Source organism: Dasypus novemcinctus, chromosome 21, assembly GCF_030445035.2.
Source record: "Dasypus novemcinctus isolate mDasNov1 chromosome 21, mDasNov1.1.hap2, whole genome shotgun sequence".
NCBI classification, from domain to species: Eukaryota; Metazoa; Chordata; class Mammalia; order Cingulata; family Dasypodidae; genus Dasypus; species Dasypus novemcinctus.
This window is the reverse complement of record NC_080693.1, coordinates 82,413,963-82,427,822: the sequence shown is the minus strand read 5'-3', so window position 1 is coordinate 82,427,822 and position 13,860 is coordinate 82,413,963. Positions and strand designations below refer to the sequence as shown.

General features: G+C 42.6%; 1 protein-coding gene across 9 annotated transcripts in view; it reads right to left on the bottom strand.

Moving 5' to 3' along the window:
• The window catches only part of TNRC6C (trinucleotide repeat containing adaptor 6C), a 180,948-nt gene that overhangs the window by 20,750 nt on the left and 146,338 nt on the right, over window positions 1-13,860 (bottom strand). For 6 of the 9 annotated variants that reach the window (XM_012525910.4, XM_058284802.2, XM_058284800.2 and 3 more), the window contains 7 exons: window positions 13,041-13,207; window positions 9,418-9,498; window positions 7,841-7,898; window positions 6,659-6,801; window positions 4,986-5,159; window positions 3,345-3,491; window positions 1,190-1,309 (listed from right to left, as the gene is read on the bottom strand). In XM_012525910.4, the coding sequence (XP_012381364.2) occupies window positions 1,190-1,309; window positions 3,345-3,491; window positions 4,986-5,159; window positions 6,659-6,801; window positions 7,841-7,898; window positions 9,418-9,498; window positions 13,041-13,207 (890 nt within the window). The remainder of the gene's footprint in view (window positions 1-1,189; window positions 1,310-3,344; window positions 3,492-4,985; window positions 5,160-6,658; window positions 6,802-7,840; window positions 7,899-9,417; window positions 9,499-13,040; window positions 13,208-13,860) is intronic. The other 3 variants (XM_004460423.5, XM_058284804.2, XM_058284803.2) reach the window with 1 other exon arrangement.

The following is a 13,860-nucleotide window of genomic DNA, read 5'->3' as shown; positions in this document are numbered from 1 at the left end:
AGGCTGGAAGGGGCCACTCTCCTTTTTCACGGACACGGGAATGGACCCTGAGCACCAGGCACCCCTGTCCAGAGCCCTGTGTACTTCATCAAAGCTGCACCCTACCGTGCCTGCTTCTGGGGTACTTTCCTCCCTTCAGCCCTCGCCATTCTTCCCTGCACTTTGGGAGGCCCAGATACTGGAACTTGTTAGGTGTGTGTCTGAAAAAGAGGAAGGGGGGCCGAGCACCTGCTGAGCAGCCATTAACAGTTTTGTCTATCAGAGGCCTTCAGGTTTGCTTTCCTCATGATTCCTGGTCATTTCCTAGGAATAAGTTGCTGGATAACACTTCTAAATAAATCAACAAATTAAAGAATGAAAGAACACCCTTGGTCCTTTGCATGATGAATTCAGCATGCATCTAGGGATACGATGACATGGCATTTCATGGTAAGGGCAATAAGATTGATTATTCAAACACCCACAACTTCTCTAATAAAAAAATAACCATGGGAGCAGATGTAGTACAAGCAGTTGAGTACCTGCTTCCCACATAAGAGGTTCCGAATTTGATCTCTGGTACCTCCTAAAAACAAAAAAGCAAACAAATGAAAAACTCATTGGGGAGCAGATGTAGCTCAGTAGTTGAGCACCTGCTTCCCACGAACAAGGTCCTGGTTTCAGTCCCCAGTACCTCCTAAACAACAACAACGACAAACCATGTTAGATGTTTAAAAATATGTAAGATATGTTGAATTATAAAACTTTTAAGAATGATTAAGTTGTGCCAGCCTTTCTTTAGCGGGTACAATGAGAGAGTCATGTCCTAGAACTCTGAGGTAGCTCCTATGCTCCTAGAAGGGGACTGAGAAAACAGCCAGGCAAGTAACTTTCGTGTGAGGAGAAACTTTAGTTGAGAAAGGCTGTTGGGAGCTCAAGCTAAGAAACATGCCAAAGTATAGTACCTGTGAGGCTTCCTGAATGTGAAGGGGCCAAACTGACAAAGCTTAATAAAAACACCTTTAAGTCAACAACTTCTGAATCCTTTAATAGCTTGAGATCTTTGTAAATGTCTCAAGTACACACCCCAACACGAAAAAAAGCATTTTATTATTGGCTGCTTTTATCAGTATGTTGCCAGCACATAAAACCAAAATGTAAGGAGAGCACTTTGCTCTGTAATATAACTTGAATAGATCCATCCACTCACCAGCTGCAGCTGATAGAGCTGGTTCAACATCGTCATATGCTGAGGATTAATTGGCGAGGTTAATAGTGCAGGGTTGAGACCAATGTTTTTTGCTGCAAACTGCAAAAGCTGTGCTTGAACCTATTCAACATAAAATATACCATTAAGCAACTGTATTTCTATTAAAATATTTACTTGTCCATGTAGATTTCGAGATTCAAAATGTATTAGTTAAATGACAATTACATTTGCCTCATGAGTAAATTTCAAAGGCTATTAAAAATTTTATGGACATTTTAATATCAGTAGTTAACATGCTTCTGTGAAGAAGAAAAAGCAAGAAAGGAAGGAAGAAAGTAAGAAAGTAAAAGCATTTCTCTAAACATTTTAATTATAAATTCACTCTCTCAGGTTCTGGGTCATTCATTTCAGGCGCTGATTTCCTGTTCTGTCCAAAGGAAAATAATCCAGGGCTCCCTGCTGGTGAAAGTTAGGTGTGGAGAGGGTGCAGGTGGGATCGAGGGAAGCTGTGAGGCTCAGTGGCTTGAGCCCTGGCTGGCAGACCACCAGCAGGGTGCTCTGACCGGGCAGATGGGCCCCACACCCTCAGCCCGTCAAGGCTCCCCAGTGCGGCCCCCTCACAGTTGTACGTGCTGTGTAAGCCGTCTCCCCTCTCAGCAGGCCCTGCTGCCTCTGCCTCCCTTTGGTACACAAAGGCAAATCCAGCCTGGCCTGGCACTGGTTCCTGCAGTGCTTCTCAAAGTGTGATAAGCACATTTGCAGTATTATGCAAGAGTTTAGGTAGAAAAGGGTTAAAAACATTGTTACCTTACACCTAATGTATATTAGAAAAAAACTGATTTTTCTATTTATGGTAACATAAAAAGTTTTCTCCAAAAATAAAATGATTTAAATTTAAGAGGGAAGTCAATTAAAAAAAAACTAAGTAATAAATGGAGGTGCAGAGAAAACAGTGTGATGGGGTGTAGATTAGGAAATTGGGGCAAGGCACGACTGCTCAGGTGGAGAGAGGATGGCTGACTAGTTACTCCCCCCCACAGCTCAGGCTGCATTCCTGGCCCCTGGTAGCTTGGCTGTTGCCTTGCCACTAAACTTGAGCTGAAGCCTCTGTGCAAATTTCCAGGTAATCTGCTTAAAGGCGCTGGCCCGGGCTCTCTCTCGCCTTCCTTTCTGTCAGCTGGGAGATGGCTATGGCAGAGCCGCCACACAAAGCATGGACAACTTCTCTCTGCACTGTTATATAAGAGAAATAAAAGTCTAGCTTGTTTAGGCTACTGTACTGTCAGGTGTCCTCGTTACAGCAGCTTACCTTGTGTTCTAACTATTACATCTGATAATTATTTTATGAGATTATGGCCACTTCGACTCAGTGCACAAACCTGGGTTCAAACGACTGGAGTGCCAATTACCAATAGCCATACTCCCTTTCATACTCCAGTACTGATGTCTTGACATACTTCAACAACCTAAACTGCAATTTAAGTTAAATTTTATGAATAATAAAGGAGTGATCACTGAATGGTCTTACTAGTGGTAAAGGCTTAACATTGTAATTAAAAATTCAGTCCAAAGTCTAAAATTATGACATGTTCTAAAAGTAAACAATATAAACATGAAAAAAATGATCTCAAACCTTAGAGCACTGCAAAACAGTGATGTCCTTTTTCTTAATTCTATCCCTTTTTTTTCCCCAAAGACTCTCTATGGGCAGAAATGATCTCATACTACAGAGTAAACTTGATGGAAAAATCTATAATACATATGCTACTATTACACAGGATCCTATTGAGTTTCTCCTTAAAGTATTTGTCATTCCCTGGTTGATTCCTTTACCCCCTAAGGAGTGCTTCAGGTTGCCACTCTCCTCTTCCACTAACCCAGGACAAGTCACTGGGTCTGCCTGAATAACTTCTTCAAGAAAGATCAGGGCGAGACCCCACTGATGTGGTGTGTTGGGTGCCAGGCCTCGCGCCTTCCAGCGGTGCCCTGACCAGGCAGGTGCTAACCCTGGTTCAGGGGTCTCAGGCACTCCACAGAGGGAGAACCGGAAAGCCTCCTCTTTGATGCAGGCTAATTCGGCTCTCGCTTTAAACGAGCGGTTGCCCCGGGCATGAGACACCAGCCCTGGGAATGGGAGGCCAGGGAATGTGCTGACCTGAGGGGATAGAAACTGAGGCACTTGAGCACGGAGACCGGGCTGGGAGGAGCCGAGAGGCTGCACGGGCGGCGGCGGCGGCTGCTGCGCGGTCCTGGCTTGTGCTGCTCCGCTGCTGCCAAATACACCCAGAGTGCCACTCGGGATCTGGGGGGAGATGGAGGCAGGCACAGCGTTGGGAGGTGGAGTGAAATGAATTTTTCTCCTAAATAAAAATGCAACGTGGTTTCTCCTTCCTACCAGGGTTGACTTGCACAGGCTGCACTTTGAGCGAGGGCTGTTTTATCCATATTGGTTCCCGAGGGAAGATCAGCCCATGGAGCCATGTGGCATGCCAGTTTCAAGTGTCCCCAACCAAGGCTATCATATTCAGAGAGTCTTTAATAGCACAGTGTTTCAAAACAACAGCAACATACATAACTCTCGGGACAACGTACATTTCTAAAAGAACATGTATGCTAAGAGTGTGGGAACAGCAAACTGTCAAAGAGGAAAAAAAATACCTCAACAAACCCTGGCATTTAATAATCTGACAAATTACTTTTACAAGTTAGTTCTTTTTTTCCATACATTTTAGTTGTATATTCAGGCCTGCTGCAGTGAGTTATCTAACAAACAGGTGAAATCAGCTAGCTGGCGCCTTCTCTCTGGAAAGGCTGCATGAAGGCAATGACCCTCTCGCACACTGCTCTTGGCTAACAGCTCCCCTCTGGCCACTTGCTGGGTCGCTGAGAGGGCAGAACACCAGATGCAGATTTCCACATAACTCCTGCCAGATTAGCAATGAGAGGTCACCAAAGGCCAAGCAACTGGGGCACTGGAGAGCGTGGAAGGGGGACATGTCAGTCCTAATTCAGGACGGGGGGGCCCCTGGGGATTGTTCAGTGACCCTGGACACCACAGCATCTCCTTAAAGAGAAGGCTCAAAGGTGTCTGTGTAAACCTCATTTGTACGAAAAACAGTCCAAAGGGACACTCTACAAATGGGAAAAGCATTATTTGTTTGTATATTGTTTCACATTAGAAAATCTACCAGACAGAAGTGTGACAGAGCAGGAAGCAATCAAAACTTTCAGGCTCTCCCTTTGGTAACTTCTTCAGTGATTTTCATCTTTCCCAGAAGTGGGGTAAAGGCAAGGGAAAAACGCCAGTGACTCTAAAAGCCAAGAACCTTCCAAGAGATGTCACCTCTGGATTGGGGGATAAAGGAGAATGGGGCATTTTCTTACAGATGGACATATTTAGTCTTGATCGCCATGGGAAAGAGGACTGGTGCTGCTGACATCTAGGAAGGAGGGTGGCGACTGAACGCTACCCTGCAGTACGTTATCACTTAAACCAGCATTATGCTAGTACCAAGAGCGTAGAGAATGCGAGCACTTTCCAGTGAAGGGTAAAACTAAATGTAGCTTTGAGGTATTTCCTATGACATGAGTAATTTCAAGAACTGTTTTGTTATTCCACTCCTGACTCCAGTCAATCATCTGAAAGAAAATCTTGATAGTTTTTTAACTACTTCTAGATGTTTTTTTATAATTTTAAATACAGGTATTAACTAAAAAGAACGTTTTGTTTTTCAAACACATTTTTTCAAGGCAGCTAGAACAAAAACCACATTTGGATCTCTCCCAACAGCCTCACCTGTCTAGAAGAATTCAAGTTCTGCATGCCCAGCCCTGAGGCAATCCCACCCAGGGTCTGATTAGGGAGTGCACTGTTTGAAAGGGGGAGCTTCAGGCTTGGTGAAGGCAAAAATGGTGAAGTAGTGGGCTCTTCCACTAGGCCGCCATCCTGATTGGAGAAAGAAAGGGTGAGCTGTGTGCAATGTCCATCGCAGACGAAGCACAAAACAGTTTCCCAAGGAAATATAAAGGGATATGGATGGATAAAGAATTAAAAGATCAAAAAAGTATGGATAATAAGGGGATGGAGAACATGGGTGAAAGGAAGAGGAGGAAAAAGAAAAAGAGAAATAGGATTAAGATGTTGTTTTCATTTTTAAAAATATTTTACAAACACATATGTTAACTTGTAATATTATCATACACTATTGACCCTGCTAGGGGAAGGAGTAAGGAGAAAGGGACAGAAACACTGCCAACAGTTGTATTTGGATAAGACTTAACTATTTTCAAATTAACAGGTCCTTTTTGCGAAGTTATTTTCCAAGGCTTTATGCATGTATATGGTTGAATTCTGCTGAGATTCAACTGTTTTTTGACCTACAAACCCAGCAACTTCACATGTTCTTTATACGGCAAACTATAAAGACTGACAGAATTCTATTAGGTTTTTAAAAAAATAACATTTATTGAGGTCACACTAGGTGCAAGACCCTTTGCAAATCCGCCTTATCTTGTCCCACAAAGAGCATGTGAGGTCTGTAATATTATTCTACCCTTTAAAGGCAGGGAAATAGGCCAGGGTTCCTACTTAGGGTTGACAGATTTAGTAGATAAAATACAGATAACTGGAATTTCAGATGAACAACAATTTTTTTTACTAAAATTATGCCCCTCAAATTACTGTTTACCTGAAACTCCAGTTTAACTGGGTGTTCTGCATTTTGTCTGGGCACCCTCCCCACCCTAGCAAAGGGCAGCCCAGGGCTCTGAGCCCAGCTCTGCTCCCCTCCACAGCTAAAGCTCTCTGTAGTGAGCCTGCACGGGGGCCCTTTCACTTGAGGGCAGGCACAGGTCTGTCGGGTGAGATGAAGTCTCCTTCTCCTGTGAGCTTTTCCATTAATTTTAATGTGTCCTTTCTTGCTGTCATGGTCAACATTCTGATGGAAAATTTCTCCCTCTATATTCACCCCAACCTGAAGAGAAGACACTGATGCTAAAAGGACCGAACTGGAGGTGAACTTGTTGAACATCCAAGGGGGCTTCCTGAGAGACCCCTGCAGGGCTGGCCCCAGCAGGGGCCAAACAAGCCTAAGCACCAAAGCTGACCCTGCTTCTAACCCTCTTTCCTGAAATCAAATATATAACACATCATTTCCAATCAGAAAGCTGCGTATTTTAAGTGAGAGTCAAATAGAAATTTGATGACCTTTGTCTTTTGGACAAATTAAGCTGAAAACCAGCCAAGTTCACAGAATAAAAATGAAGATTGGTTTTTGATTTCAGTACATTCCATTCCTACTAACATCACATGAAACGCAACATTACTCCCTTTGAGTTAATAAACATCTCTATATATTAGAAACACGGGTAAAAGTCCAGCAAGTTTTTATCAGGCTTGCATTAAGGATACAGTTACAATGAAAAAGAACTCCCGTTTGAAAAGATCAAACAAACCACCTAAATTCATACCTTGTCAAGAAAGGTGGGGCGGTCCACGGAAGACTCTTTGGAGATTGGTGGGCGGCAGCCAAGGGGTTTGGTGATCATTCCATTGTAGTCGGTCACCCCCAGGCCACGCTTGTCCATGTCCACCTTCTTTTCCAGCAGAGCACCTGGAGCATGACAAAAGAAGCCACTCTTAAAACACATGGTGACGAGTGAGGTTCTGAGTCCTGAGTGCAAGGCAGGTGCCAGCTCCAACAACTGGGAGGCGAGTGTGCTGAAGGAGCACTGGGTTTGGACTGCTCAGCACAGCGGCCCGCCTCCAGTTTCCCCTCCCGCTTGCTCCCCCTCCAGTGACGCTGACCCCACTCTGGTCCTTCTGGCCCGTGTGCCCGGGGCTCTGTCCTTCCTTGCTCCTGCTGGAATGCACCTCCCACGTCATCATATAGGTGGTCAAGGTGACTTTTTCAGAGAGCCTTCCCTGTCCCGCCTCACAGCCATCACTTGCATTTACTGAGTCCCTGTTGTTTGCAGGGCCTCTTCTAGCTGCTGGGGTGACAATGCTGTACAGAACAGAGAGCGCCTGTCCGCACAGGTCTCTCAGTCTCATGGCTGGTATGAGTTCAGCTCATATGAATACAGCACCATTGCACAACTCTGAGAAGTTAATCTTCCAATAACTCTAGGTCACAGTGATTTTTTTCCTCTCCATCCTGGTAGCACGTACCATGCATTTGGGCCTGTTTAAATTTTACATACAAAAACATATAAAAGTAGTTATTATTACTTTAAAAACAGTTCAGGAACTGGGTTCTTTGTTCCTTAACAACAAAAGCTCTCTGTCCACAAGCGTAAGCACTCAGCACGGCCCTGCTGCCTTGACCCCAGCAGGCACAAGGCATGTGTTTGGGAAGGCTAAGAGCCCTGGCCAGGGTCTGAAGGCCGTGGACAAGGTTGGTATCATCTCCCTTCACATCAGATGGGAGGACACATCAATTTGCTGAAGTACTGAGAAAAAACAAAAAAGCAAACGTGCTTCAAATGGGCCACTGGCTATTTGTCCCCAAGAACCCCGCTGCAGGGTGAGTGGAAGCTCTGCTGCCTTGCCTCCACAGCGCCCGGCCCTCTCCCCTCAGCCTGTGCCGAGCACTGGGCTGTGACTCTCACGACAGGCCTTGAGAGCCTGGCTCCCAGGGCCTCACTACTCACTCATGGCCTGGTCCAGGTTCAGGTTGCTGCTCTGCAAGGCCTCTTCCGCTGGCTCTCTCTGTGCAGGGAATGGACACCCATTAGGAACCTCTTGTTAAGAGTTTAATCACCATCAGCTTGGAGAAAGGAGAGTTATTGGGATTTGGAACTAAAAACACTTTGCTGTTGAGTTCAGCAATGGATGTCTTTTAAACTAAAAAAAATTCTGGTAGCAAAACAGTCATATATGCGGTAGCAAAAACAGTCATTTATGCAATATTGAGTGTTATTCAAATGGAAGACATCTCAAAAGAAAATTAGAAAGTTGAGCAGGGGAAGGGCTATTCCCTGCCATGGCCACTCCCAACTCAGGGAATCAAAACCTGTCTCCCAATTTATTATATGTGCAATATTACCCATATTCATATTTTACATGAGCTTTCACGATGGTTTTAGGAGTAATGAAATTGTTCTACTATTTTTTGTGGTGATGAATGTACAACACTGCAATTATACTAAAAGCCATTGATTGTATACTTTGGATGGATAGTATGGTTTGTGAATATATCTCATTAAAATTGCTTTAAAAAATACTGGCAGTAAGAAAATGCATGAATTGATTTTGAGTAAAGAAACTATTCAACAAGTTACAAATAAAATGTCTAGTTCTAAGAAAACTCTGTGTGTCCTCTTATAATCACCGCCAGGCCGACACTGGGCAGCGATACTCAGGATGGGTGAGATCGAAGCCTGGACAGCAGAGCCACCGCCACCTGCACACGCATACAGCGAGGGCAGGAGCCACCACAAGTCCCAGCTCCATCTGCCTTTCTTTGGGGCCAGCAGTTGCGTTCAAGACATTTTAAGAGTCAGAGAGGTAGGGCTTCATTAGCTACTTCACGACCCCAAAGCTCTACAGCCAACTACTTTTCACCAAGAAGTATAAAAACAAACCATAACAAAAGAAAAAAGTAGGTTCATTTTGATAATTCTCCCTAAGACTGGAAGACACTAAGGTACTTCAAAAGCAGCCAGGGCTACCAAGGTAAATCACCAGAGCCCGAGCCCAACCTCCCCAGGTAAGGACGCGGGCCTCGCCCCGGGCCAGGGGGCGTGCTCTTCCTCCAGAGGCCATTCTGGACTCACCCTTCTGTGGATATCCACAGTAATCCAAGGTAGATACTCCTTAGAATAACGATGGAAAGAAGACTTGTGTAGGCAATAAATGGCAAAAATAGGTATCCCTCGCTATCAGAATTCCTGTTATCCAATCTTAGGAACTGAACTGATTGTGACACATTCTCAGGTAAATATCCTGGGATCTGAACTCTCCCTATACCTTATCTGAAACCCAGGAGGTAAATGGGGTAGGTAAGGATACTTTTTCTGGACAGAGTTTTCATATGTCATACCAAGTTTTATCTTGTGATCTTGGTCAATCTACTGCAAAAACGAATGAAAACTAACTTCCAATTATAAATGAATAGAAAAAATAGTCTTCTTTCCATATTTATATGTAACAAACATGGATAAAAGAAAAATTGGGTTATGTGTTTTGGGAAACAGGGTTGGCAGCAGAGTGCAGTAAGAAGAGTCACCGGGAAGCCCATGTCTGTGAGTTGCTTCATCAGCCGGTTCATGACCCAGGCCTCGTCCTGCTTGCCGGACGTCTTCGTGCCCTAGGGTGAAGTGTGGGCAAGGCAAAAGACCATTCGTTACCTTTGTAAAACAGTTACTATTTTTTAGAGAAGTTGTAGGTTTACAGAAAAATCATGCATAAAATAGAATTCCCATAAACCTTTCCATTAGTTACATGATAATGCATTTCTTCTAAAAACGGGACAGGGTGTAAATTCAAGGTCTTTGTCAGTCACAGTCATCTTCCTGTATTCACACGGAGTAGTTCTGTACTCCAGAAAGCCCCTGACAGTCTTTTGTGGCCAATACTACAGAATGCTTCACGCTGCATTTGTGGCTGGTATATGCATGCCATTTATGGACTTTAAGAAAGGAGGCTAATCACTGCTCTTCTTCCCCAAAGAATCCAGTTCATCACAAATATGAACTACTCTATTTTTCAATAATCATAATAAATGCTCCTTTGAACATGGGCCTTTGCTAACACTACGTGAGGTTTACTAAAAACTGACATGGTTTCCGCCCTTTTATAAGCTTTATTCTAAAAGATGTCAAAATGCAGGGTGTTCGTTCCAATAGAATAAAAGAGAAACAAGAGAGTAACAACAACCAAAAAAGTGTCATTATTATTAACAATGCATTTTTTTATAACCCTTAAGGTAAGGAAAAAGGGGATAAATGGGAAAATGCCAGTGAGGGAGAAGATGAAGAAAAAAGAAAAGAGAAGTCAAGTCCAAAAAGAAAGAGCAGCGGAAGATGCAGGAGGCCAAGGGGACCACGGAGGAGAGGCGAGGGCAGCAGGCAGGCCAGTCCCTCAGGACTGTCACCGTGTTCTGTAACTACAAAGACTCAACGACGCAGAAAGTCTCCTCTAAAATACTCCTCACCATGCTTTTCAAAAGTGCTCCTGCTATAACCATATAACAAAGCACACAGCACTACATTTAAATATTGGGCTTTTATGGTGGCTGTTTGGATCATTACTAAGGTACCAGAGTCAGATTAGCTGAGATTATACAATATTTTAATTTGCTAATTTGGCATTTCTGGTCCCATCATTGACTTGACTTATTTGCCAGGCTCAGTGTAAAAATTGTCTGTAATCACTTCTACTCCTTATGAAGGGAGTCCTTTGATTTTTATTTTCTGGGTTCTGCTTACTGCTAATTGATAGTTTTATTAATTAAAAAAATTTGAATAGATAATACATTCAAATGACTCAAAAGTATAAAAAGGTACAGAGTCTTCTTCCTACCCAATCCCCCATCTGCTTGGGTCCTGCTCTCTCCAAGATGAAACCACTCTTACTTTGATTTATTTTCACTCTGAATTTCTTATTTATCCTTCCAGAGAACTTTTAAGTCTATAGAAGCCACTACACATATACACAGTGTATATATACACACAACTCTCTTATTTCACCCAACAATTATAGAACACTATACACATTTTTCCGGTACCGTCTCATTTTACAGTGTATTTTCATGTGAATATATACAGAATTTCTTTTCTTTTCCTTTTTTTTAGGTACCAGGCTGGGGATTGAACCCTGGACCATGTGTATGGGAGGCCGGCACTCAACCACTGAGCCACATTGGCTCCCCTGAGGCAGTGGACTCTGTACCAGGGACCACCCATGTGGGAAGCAGGTACCCAACTGCTTGAGCCATATCTACACCCCAGAATTTCCTTTAAAAAAGAAAATGTTTCCAACAATACGGATGCTCCATAATTTAACTAGCAACCACATGAATACACATTTTCACTTTTTAAATTATAAAAATGCTGCAACAAAAGCTGCGCATTAACACCATTTGCTGTAGCCAGGACACTGAAAAGTGCTGGGCCAAAGGGTCTGTGTGGTTCTAATTTCGACAGATAAAGCTGACCTGCCCTCCATTTGGTGACACTAATTCACTATCCTCCCAGCAACCCTAGGGGGACACTGGAATCCCCAAACTTTTGGATTTTTTCCAGTCTAAAAGGTGAGAAGTGGTGTCTTAGTGTTTTAAATTGAATTCCCTTTCCATAAGTCAAGTTGCGTAGCCTTCACATGTTAAAGAGCTGCATGTATTTTCTTTTCTATGGATCATCTATCCATTTTCTTTACTCATTTTTCTATTGGGTTATTGTTATTTACTTATTTTGGGGTGGTGGTTGTTAAAACCAGTTTCTAGGACTGCTTTATGTATTAGGCAGAGCAACTCTTTATGATGAGTTACAAATATTTTTTTCAGTTTGTCATTTGATTACTGCGTTTTCTGTCGGGCACAGTTCTTAGGTTTATCTGTAGAAATTTCTGAATCTTTCATTTTATTTTAGATTTTTTGGTCAGTTAGAAAGGCTTTCCCTCTCTAAGATCATTTAAAAAATTCTTTCACAGTTTCATCTTTTTATTTTTCATAAATATGTGCTCCATTTTGACTTTATTTACATGTACACATGAGTTGTGGATCTAACTTAATTTTTCTCAGATGGCTGCCCACTTGTTTTAAGACTACTTAAGGTTGACCTCAGCTGTTCTCAAGCTTGGGGTCTCAGGACCCCATTATGCCCTCTTAAAAACTGACAACCCTTGAGTGAAATAAACCATGCATAGAAAAACAATATTACACAATTTCAGTTATATGAAATAATTAGAATATGCAAATCTATAGAAAGAAATAAGACTACAAATTACCAGGAGCACAGGTGGGAGTGGGGGTTAGAGAGTTAATGCTTAATTGGTGCAGAATTTTGGTCACGGATGGTGGTGATGGGAGAACAAAATCGTGAATATAATTAACACCACTAAATTGGATACTTGAAAGTGGTAAAATGATTAATTTTAGGTTGTATATATGTTACTAGAAAAAAAAAAACAAAACAACCCTCTACCAAACTGTACAGCACCTAACATAAATTATGGAGCAAGGTTCATAATATATTATTTCATCAACTGTAAAAATAATAGGGAGAACTGTGCATGTCTTTGTGTGTGTGGGGGCATCTGAGAAACTCTGTACTTTCTGCGTTGTTTTGCTGTAAACTTACAACTGCTCTAATTAAAAAAAAAAAATTGAGAACACCAAAATGCTTTTGTTTATTGGGCTGTATCTATTGGTATTTGCTGAGAAATCTAAAAAATGTTAGTTTGTTTAAAAATAATAATTAACCTATTTTAGATTAATATAGATATTTAATGAAAAATGATTGTATTTTGTAAAACTAAAAATTTTAAATGAGAAGAGTGGCATTGTTTTACATTTTTACAAATCTCTTTAATGTCTGGTTTAAGGGAAGCAGCTAGATTTTCATGCCTGTTTCTGTGATCATGCTACTGTGATATCAATTCTATGAAGTCTCTGGAAAATCCCATTCTGCACTTAAGAAAGGATGCATGTGAAAAAGACAAAGTCTTAATATCATTATGAAAACAATTTTGACCTTGCAGACCCCCAAAAGGGTCCCAGAAACCTCCAGGGTTCCTCAGACTATCTTGGAGAATCTCAGGTCTATCTTTTCACCATCCATTTGAGATACCACCGTTACACAGAGTGTTTTAAGCAGCATGGGTTTTATATTCTGCAGAGCTGCTGCTTACCTTCTGAAGTCCTTTTTTGGGGGCGTTACCCCAGGAGCTGCAAGAAGAGGTGCTCTCTTGGGAGGCAGCGTTGTTCCACATGTCTCCTTCCTCGTCTTCCCACTGACTGGTACTGAGGCTCATCTCATCCCCACCACTGCCCCAGCCTTCTTGCATAGATTTTGAAGCTAGAAAGAGAGTGAACATGAACTCATCACATTCACTGCCCCTAACATAGGCAATACTTCACTATAAAGTAAAGGGCGAGGTAGAGAGGAAGGGGTGCATTATGTACATTTACTACTTAATTTCTCCTATTAGATATATAAGATATATAATATGTATGTATATGTGCAACTATTTTTTTCCCAACTCCAGCTATTTGCAGTCTGTGTTGTTCCAAACTCCCTCAACAGACTTGACTGTAGGTCATTCTGCAACCGAGATATTCAGAAAAATAAATCCTGGGGCGGCTATAGGAGAAGACAGCAGCCTCCATCTGGTATGAAATGGCTACTAAAATGTGGTGTCCTGAGAAATGCCTCATTGTCCTTGGGGTTCTTTCTACTGGGTTGGGTCAAACTTGTGGGCAGTGTGTCACTCCTGTGTGGACGACCTGGGGGCTGCGTTGAAGGCGGGGCCTGAGGGCCTGCGCTTCTGAGGCGGCGGCTGAGGCTGCCAGGTGCGGTCATGGGCAACAGCAGGATACCAGCTGCTGAGGCTGGGGCAGATCAGCTACAAATTAAAGCCTGAGTTTCAACCTCAGGATGCTGTTTTTCTATCTTCTAAACATTCAAAGTCTGAATTTTGGTGTAAAAGTTATCCCAAATTTTCACTTCTG